The sequence below is a fragment of the Eriocheir sinensis genome, chromosome 37, assembly GCF_024679095.1.
Source record: "Eriocheir sinensis breed Jianghai 21 chromosome 37, ASM2467909v1, whole genome shotgun sequence".
Taxonomy (NCBI): domain Eukaryota; kingdom Metazoa; phylum Arthropoda; class Malacostraca; order Decapoda; family Varunidae; genus Eriocheir; species Eriocheir sinensis.
This window is the reverse complement of record NC_066545.1, coordinates 7,382,566-7,390,143: the sequence shown is the minus strand read 5'-3', so window position 1 is coordinate 7,390,143 and position 7,578 is coordinate 7,382,566. Positions and strand designations below refer to the sequence as shown.

General features: G+C 50.2%; 1 protein-coding gene and 1 non-coding gene across 5 annotated transcripts; one reads left to right on the top strand and one right to left on the bottom strand.

Moving 5' to 3' along the window:
• Positions 1-1,624: 1,624 nt before the first annotated feature.
• Positions 1,625-1,696, bottom strand: Trnad-guc (transfer RNA aspartic acid (anticodon GUC)). Its single transcript has one exon. It is a non-coding gene; the product is annotated as a tRNA-Asp (tRNA).
• A 3,104-nt stretch (positions 1,697-4,800) lies between these two features.
• Positions 4,801-6,540, top strand: LOC127008145 (uncharacterized). 4 transcript variants are annotated; one of them, XM_050879799.1, is made up of 2 exons: positions 4,801-5,570; positions 5,733-6,540. In XM_050879799.1, the coding sequence occupies exons 1-2, from the start codon at positions 4,950-4,952 to the stop codon at positions 6,462-6,464; spliced, it is 1,353 nt and encodes a 450-aa protein (XP_050735756.1). In that variant the 5' UTR covers positions 4,801-4,949; the 3' UTR covers positions 6,465-6,540. The 4 variants fall into 4 exon arrangements, with proteins under 4 accessions (XP_050735756.1, XP_050735753.1, XP_050735755.1 ...); XM_050879796.1 differs by having other exon boundaries at positions 5,652-6,540; XM_050879798.1 differs by having other exon boundaries at positions 4,801-5,636; positions 5,718-6,540.
• Positions 6,541-7,578: the final 1,038 nt, after the last annotated feature.

The following is a 7,578-nucleotide window of genomic DNA, read 5'->3' as shown; positions in this document are numbered from 1 at the left end:
ACTTCACCTAACCTTACCTTACCTCACCTCACTTCGCCTTCCCTTCCCTTACCTCACCTCACTTCGCCTTCCTTTCCCTTACCTCTCCTCAACTCACCTCACTTCACCTAACCTTACCTTACCTCACCTCACTTCGCCTTCCCTTCCCTTACCTCTCCTCAACTCACCTCACCTCACCTTACCTAACCTTACCTTATCTCACCTCACTTCGCCTTACCTAACCTTACCGCACCTCACTTCATCTCACCTTACCTTAACTCAATTCACCTCACCATGCTTTTCCTTACCTCACCTCACTTAAATCTCATCTTGCTTTACTTTACTTTATCTATTATTAACTCAACTCAACTCACCTGACCTGACCTGACCTGACCTCAACTCGACTCAACACAAATAACTTACTTTACCTTACCTTACCTTACCTCAAATAACTGAACACAACTTACCTTGCCTTACCTTAACTTACCTGCCCTAACCTCAAATAACTGAACACAACTTACCTTACCTTACCTTTCCTTACCTTATCTTACCTTACTCCTTAATCTTTCTTTATGTAGCGCGTGCTCAGGTATACAGTACTTTCTTATTTTTTTCACGACTACACTTTTCCTTCATACTCTTCCTTCTCCCTTTTTTCTCTTTACTTTTTTATTAGTCTTCTTCTTGGTTAGTGCCTCTGGACCGTTGCGCAAGTTTTGTTTTTAGTGTGTGTCTCTTTTTATTGTTTGTACCTGTATCTTCACCTCTGTTGTTCTTATTTTTAGTCAAGAAGAAAAAACGATGAAAATAATTACCGCTTCTTCATCCTGGTTAAGAAATATCTGGGAAAACGGGAGGGAGGGGGATCAGGGGAAACGGGAGGGAGGAGGGGATGTGTGTGTGTGTGTGTGTGTGTGTGTGTGTGTGTGTGTGTGTGTGTGTGTGTGTGTGTGTGTGTGTGTGTGTGTAACTTGTCATTCTCCGCGTCTGAGCTGCCGGCGACCTGATTCTTACAAGGAGGAGGAGAATAGGAGGAGGAGGAGGAGGAAGAGGAAGACAATAAAAGTGAAACAATCCTCCCTCCTGCCCTTATGACACACACACACACACACTCTCGGAGACAAGCACCAGACAGTAATGTGAGAACGATGTCAAGGTTATGGTTTTCCGTGCATGTGTGTGTGTGTGTGTGTGTGTGTGTGTGTGTGTGTGTGTGTGTGTGTGTGTGTGTTTAGATCATCACCTCATTCACCACCACCACCACAGCGCAGTAAATGTGTGATCTCGGTAATCCGTATACAAGACCATTCTCCCTGGTTTTATCACCTGCTGACTCGCTGTCGCCACCCCGAAAGAGCTGGCGCTACTTACGTACTTGTGTGCATTGGAAGAAGGAAGCAGCGAGGCCTTCCCTGAGTGTGTGACCTCGATTATCTGTAGGCCTTCTCCTCATTTCTTTTATTTATGAGATGTATTTAGGCAGTGTGGGTTGGGAGTCTAATGGGAGGTGAGGAAGCAGAATGTTCTCATGTGTCTGGGCGTGATCACCTGAATATAAATATGAGTTGTGTTGGAAGGTGTGTGTCGACCCAAAGAAGCAGTGAGACTAAGCTCAACCAATGCCTCAGATAACAAAACTTTGGTCCTCCCCGGCGGGGAATCGAACCCCGGTCTCCCGCGTGACAGGCGGGGATACTCACCACTATACTACCGAGGACTGAAGGGAACGAGAAAGTTACTACTACTTGTACCACCACTACTATCACTGCTGCTGGGTGGGGGTGGTTGTGATGTTGTTGGTAGTAGTCGTAGTAGTAGTAGTTGTCTTAGTAGTAGCAGCAGCAGCAGCAGCAGTAATTTTATTCCTAATTTGCTACAACTCTACCATACTACTGCTACTACTAATACTAAAAATAGTAATGTGATGATAATAGAATAGAATAATAAAAGAAAAATTAACAGGACATCTTTATTCTAAACACAAAACTCAAACTGGAATGAGCTGAGGGAGAGAGGGAGGGAGAAGCGAGTGAGAGTGAAAAGAGAGAGGGGTGGGAGGGTGGGGGGAGGTGGAAGAAGACAGAAGAGTATCGTGTTGAGGGGTGTGGGCGATGTTGCAAGGGAGAGAGGGGTAATGGTGAAGGGAGATGGAAGAGTGGAGAAGAGATGGGAGGAGCTGAGAAGAGATGGGGGAGAGGAGAAGAGATGGGAGGAGCTGAGAAGAGATGGGGGAGGGGAGAAGAGATGGGAGGAGCTGAGAAGAGATGGGGGGAGGGGAGAAGAGATGGGGAAGAGTGGAGAAGAGATGGTGGAGGGGAGAAGAGATGGGGGAGGGGAGAAGAGATGGAAGGAGGGGAGAAGAGATGGGGGAGGGGAGAAGAGATGGGAGGAGCTGAGAAGAGAAGGGGGAGGGGAGAAGAGATGGGAGGAGGGGAGAAGAGATGGTGGAGGGAGAAGAGATGGGGGAGGGAGAAGAGATGGAGGAGCTGAGAAGAGAAGAGATGGGAGGAGGGAGAAGAGATGGGGGAGGAGAAGAGAGAAGAAGAGATGGGGGAGGGAGAAGAGATGGGAGGAACTGAGAAGAGAGGGGGAGGGAGAAGAGATGGAAGGAACTGAGAAGAGAGGGGGAGGGAGAAGAGATGGGAGAAGGAGAAGAGAGAGGGGAGGGAGAAGAGATGGAAGGAGCTGAGAAGAGAGGGAGGAGGGAAGAGATGGAAGGAACTGAGAAGAGAGATGGGAGGGAGAAGAGATGGCAGGAACTGAGAAGAGAGGGGGAGGAGAAGAGATGGAAGGAGGAAGAGATGGAAGGAGCTGAGAAGAGAGGGGAGGGGAGAAGAGATGGAAGGATGGGAGAAGAGATGGGGGAGGGGAGAAGAGATGGGAGGAGCTGAGAAGAGATGGGGGAAGGAGAAGAGATGGGAGGAGCTGAGAAGAGATGGGGAGGGGAGAAGAGATGGGGGAGGGAGAAGAGATGGGAGGAGGGAGAAGAGATGGGAGGAGCTGAGAAGAGATGGGGGAGGGGAGAAGAGATGGGAGGAAGGGAGAAGAGATGGGAGGAGCTGAGAAGAGATGGGGGAGGGAGAAGAGATGGGAGGAGGGAGAAGAGATGGGGGAGGGAGAAGAGATGGGAGGAGCTGAGAAGAGATGGGGGAGGGAGAAGAGATGGGAGGAGCTGAGAAGAGATGGGAGGAGGAGAAGAGATGGAGGAGGGAGAAGAGATGGGGAGGGAGAAGAGATGGGAGGAGCTGAGAACAGATGGGAGGAGGGGAGAACAGATGGGGGAGGGGAGAAGAGATGGGAGGAGGGGAGAAGAGATGGGGGGAGGGGAGAAGAGATGGGAAGAGGGGAGAAGAGATGGGGGGAGGGGAGAAGAGATGGGGGAGGGAGAAGAGATGGAGGAGCTGAGAAGAGAGGGAGGGGAGAAGAGATGGAGGAGGGAGAAGAGATGGGGAGGGAGAAGAGATGGAAGGAGCTGAGAAGAGATGGGGAAGGGGAGAAGAGATGGGAGGAGGGGAGAAGAGATGGGGGAGGGGAGAAGAGATGGGAGGAGCTGAGAACAGATGGGAGGAGGGGAGAAGAGATGGGGGAGGGGAGAAGAGATGGGAGGAGGGGAGAAGATATGGCGGAGGGGAAAAGGGATGGGGAAAGGGAGAAGAGATGGGGGAGGGGAGAAGAGATGGGGAAGGCGAGAAGAGATGGGGGGAGGGAGAAGAGATGGGAGGAGGGAGAAGAGATGGGGGGAGGGAGAAGAGAGATGGGGAGGGGAGAAAGAGATGGGGGAGGGAGAAGAGATGGGGAGGGGAGAAGAGATGGGAGGAGCTGAGAAGAGAGGGGGGGAGGGGAGAAGAGATGGGAGGAGGGGAGAAGAGATGGGGGAGGGGAGAAGAGATGGGGAAGGGGAGAAGAGATGGAAGGAACTGAGAAGAGAGGGGGGAGGGGAGAAGAGATGGAAGGAACTGAGAAGAGAGGGGGGGTGGGGAGAAGAGATGGAAGGAGCTGAGAAGAGAGGGGGGGAGGGGAGAAGAGATGGGAGGAGGGGAGAAGAGATGGGAGGAGGGGAGAAGAGATGGGAGGAGCTGAGAAGAGAGGGGGGAGGGGAGAAGAGATGGGAGGAGGGGAGAAGAGATGGGGAGGAGAGAAGACCGAAAGAAGGAGGCGAAGACAGAAAGGGTAGGACACGAAGTAAAGGGTTTAAACTGGATAAATTCAGACTCAACAGGGACATAGGCAAAAACTGGTTTACTAACAGGGTTGTGGATGAGTTTAATAGGCTTAGCAGTCATGTGGTGAGTGCCAATACAATTGTCACATTAAAAAATAGATTAGATAAATTCATGGACAGCGATATTAGGTGGGGTTAGATACACGGGAGCTAAGGGTCAAAGGAGCTGCCTTGTATAGGCCTACCGGCCTCTTGCAGACTCCAACGTTCTTATGTTCTTATGTAAGGAGTGGGGGGGGGGGTCGTGTTGCTACCAGTGTTTTGTCTTCTTGTGTTTGGTCTGCTGGTTGTTCTGTTCCTGATTTTTTTTTTCGTCTTCGTGTTTGTTTTATCCTTTCTTGCTTTCTGTTCGTTCTTTTTCTCCCTCTTTTGATTCTTTTTTGGGAGGTTCTTCTGTTGGTTGTATACCCTTTTATCCCTCCTTCATTCTCTTGTTTATTTTTCTTCTGCTTCTTTTGTCCCTTTTATTCATCATTAATTTACTTTTTCTCATTTTTCCCTTCAAAATGTTGCCTTTTAAATAGTGAATATTAGTTCTCTCTCTCTCTCTCTCTCTCTCTCTCTCTCTCTCTCTCTCTCTCACACACACTCCTGTTGCTTGTGTCCGACAAACAGTGCCGGAAACTGAGCCTTGGCAGTAGTGGGGGAAGGGTCTGCCGTGCAAGGGGCGCCGGCCGCCACCATCTCATTCTGTTGTAACTGCCGCCGCCTCGTTCGCTGTGTAGACTGTCAAACATAGACAATACAAATGGACAAAAAAATAGTGAGCAAAGTGAACATCCGACGCGCCGTGCTCGGCACCTGCGTCGTGCTGGTCGCCGACGGCGGCGGCGGGGCGCGGCCCCGCAAGGTGACCATCACCCTCCTCCGGCGTCGGGGGTGCTGGCGAGCCCTCAGCTCGCGGAGGGTGGCCGTCTTCGCCTTCCCGGAGGCGTCCGGCCACATCTCCGTCCCTGCCCCGCTGGACCTGGAGTACCTCTTCAGGTGCAGCGGCAAGGCAGACGCCGCAGCCATGCAGATCAAGATCTGTGTGGCGTACTGCCGCGGTGCCACTCGCAAGGCCCGCGTGAGCCTGGAGGAATTCCTCGAGGCGCTGCTGCATGGAGGCCGACCTGGCAGTTTCCACCTGTACATCTACGAGGACAAGGTCGGCCTGCTGCAGGCTAGTGAACAGTTCCAGGCCCTTCCAACAACATGGCCGCTGGAACAGAAAACTGGCAAAGAGAAGGCCACTGACACTGACACTGACGATGCCACCTACAATGAGTGGAAGCTTTACCTGGAAGAGGTATTTTCCGTGAAAGATGATGAACAAAACACCGACAATGATGATACCACCTACAACGAAAGGAAGGTTTACCTGGAAGAGGTGTTTTCCGTGAAAGATGATGAACAAAACACCGACAATGATGATACCACCTACAACGAAAGGAAGGTTTACCTGGAAGAGGTATTTTCCGTGGAAGATCATGAACAAAACACCTACAATGACGATGCCACCTACAACGAAAGGAAGGTTTCCCTGGAAGAGGTGTTTTCCGTGAAAGATGATGAAGTAAACACCGATAATGAAGATGCCACCTACAACGAATGGAAACTTTACCTGGAAAAGGTGTTTTCGGTGGACGATGATGAAGAAAACACCGACAATAATGACGATGCTTACAGTGACCGGAATGTTCTCCCAGGAGACGTGTTTGCAGTGGAAAATAATGACTTAGACGAGCCGGTCCACGAAGCTGGGGAAGGCACTTGTATTGATGGCACTGCTTCACACGAGGGGGTCCACGAACTGTTGGAAGTCTTTGGCGACGCTGCTACAAAAGAGGAAGAAGTCTCTGGTGCCGCTGCCGCACGAGAGGAAACCCCCGAGCTTGGGGAAGCCCCTGGTTCCGCCGCCGCAGAAGAGGATGTCCCCGAGGTAGGGGAAGCCTCTCGGAGCAGTCAAAGTGCCACAGACAGGGAGGTTTCCCTTCAAGGCGACGCTCCTTCACCAGCCGTCGTCTCTGCCGCCTCCGCCACAGCTTCCCACGCTTACCGCAGCCTCACAGTGCCTCACAGATTCATGGCCCGCCTCGCAGGTCCCAGTATCTGCCTGCTGGAGGATCTGCAGGTGAGCCATGACGTCAGCATCGTGCAGGTCAGGCGAACCCTTCACATCAAGGGCCACAGAGACGCCGTCCTGCAGTGCCACCGCCACATACGCGGCGAGATCGCCGAGTGGCGGAGGCAAGAGGCCGCTGATGCTGCTAAGGCTCAGTAAGCGACCCACAGACATGCCTGTGGCCCGTGACGGCCTCGTTGTCACCATGTTTCCTATTGTTTCTCTTTTCTTATCATTTCTCTCAATATAGATATTATGTTATTGTTGTTGCTGTTATGCCCACTTCCCCAACAAGACCACAACATTTTACTCGGTTCCGTTAAGTCATTGTGATCCGATTCGAGTCTCGGGTCAGGGAGCTGAATGGAGCGGCTCAGATCCCGGGAACCCGCCACCCAGAAAAGGGTCAGACTGAAGGGAAGAGGCGTTGACAGACTCGCAGCCAACATAAAAAAATAAAAAATAAAAATTCCAAACGAATTAATTAATCGCATTAATATTAATTTTGACAGCCTTAATTAAGAGAGAGAGAGAGAGAGAGAGAGAGAGAGAGAGAGAGAGAGAGAGAGAGAGAGAATTTTCTGTTTATATAGTTTACACACACACACACACACACACACATGTATATTTATTTTCTGGATGAAACCAGACTCATTGCATAAGCAGACAGCTGAGAGAGAGAGAGAGAGAGAGAGAGAGAGAGAGAGAGAGAGAGAGAGAGAGAGAGAGAGAGAGAGAATGATGTATTTTTAGCACTAACAAGTTCCTCTCTTGGCCATTGATCTACCTATCTATCTATCTATCTCTCTATCTTTTTATCTGTGTCTGTATCTACGTTCATGCATTGTTGTCTGCTTCTTTGTGTCCGTCCAATTACATCTGTTCTTCCTTTCTGTCCATCTATCCATTCGTCCCTCCTATTCATCCATTCTCTTAACTCATATTCATTCTGCCTTTATCTCATATATCAATCCATCGTTCTCTTTTTTATGTATTTCATCATCATCATCTTTTTCTTCTTTTTCCTCTTGTTTTTCTTCATCTCCTCCTCCTTCTTCTTCTTCTTCTTCTTCTTTATCTTCTTCTTCTTCTTCTTCTTTATCTTCTTCTTCTTTTTCTTCTTCTTCTTCTCTTTACCTTTCCATCCAGCCATCCTTCATTAGTTTACCTGTCTGTGTTGCGGTTGTCTTACCTGTCCCGCCTCACCTGAGCCTTCACACCTGGCGAGGAAGGTGTGAAAGCAGAGGTGTTGCTGGGGCGAGGAAGGGGAGGA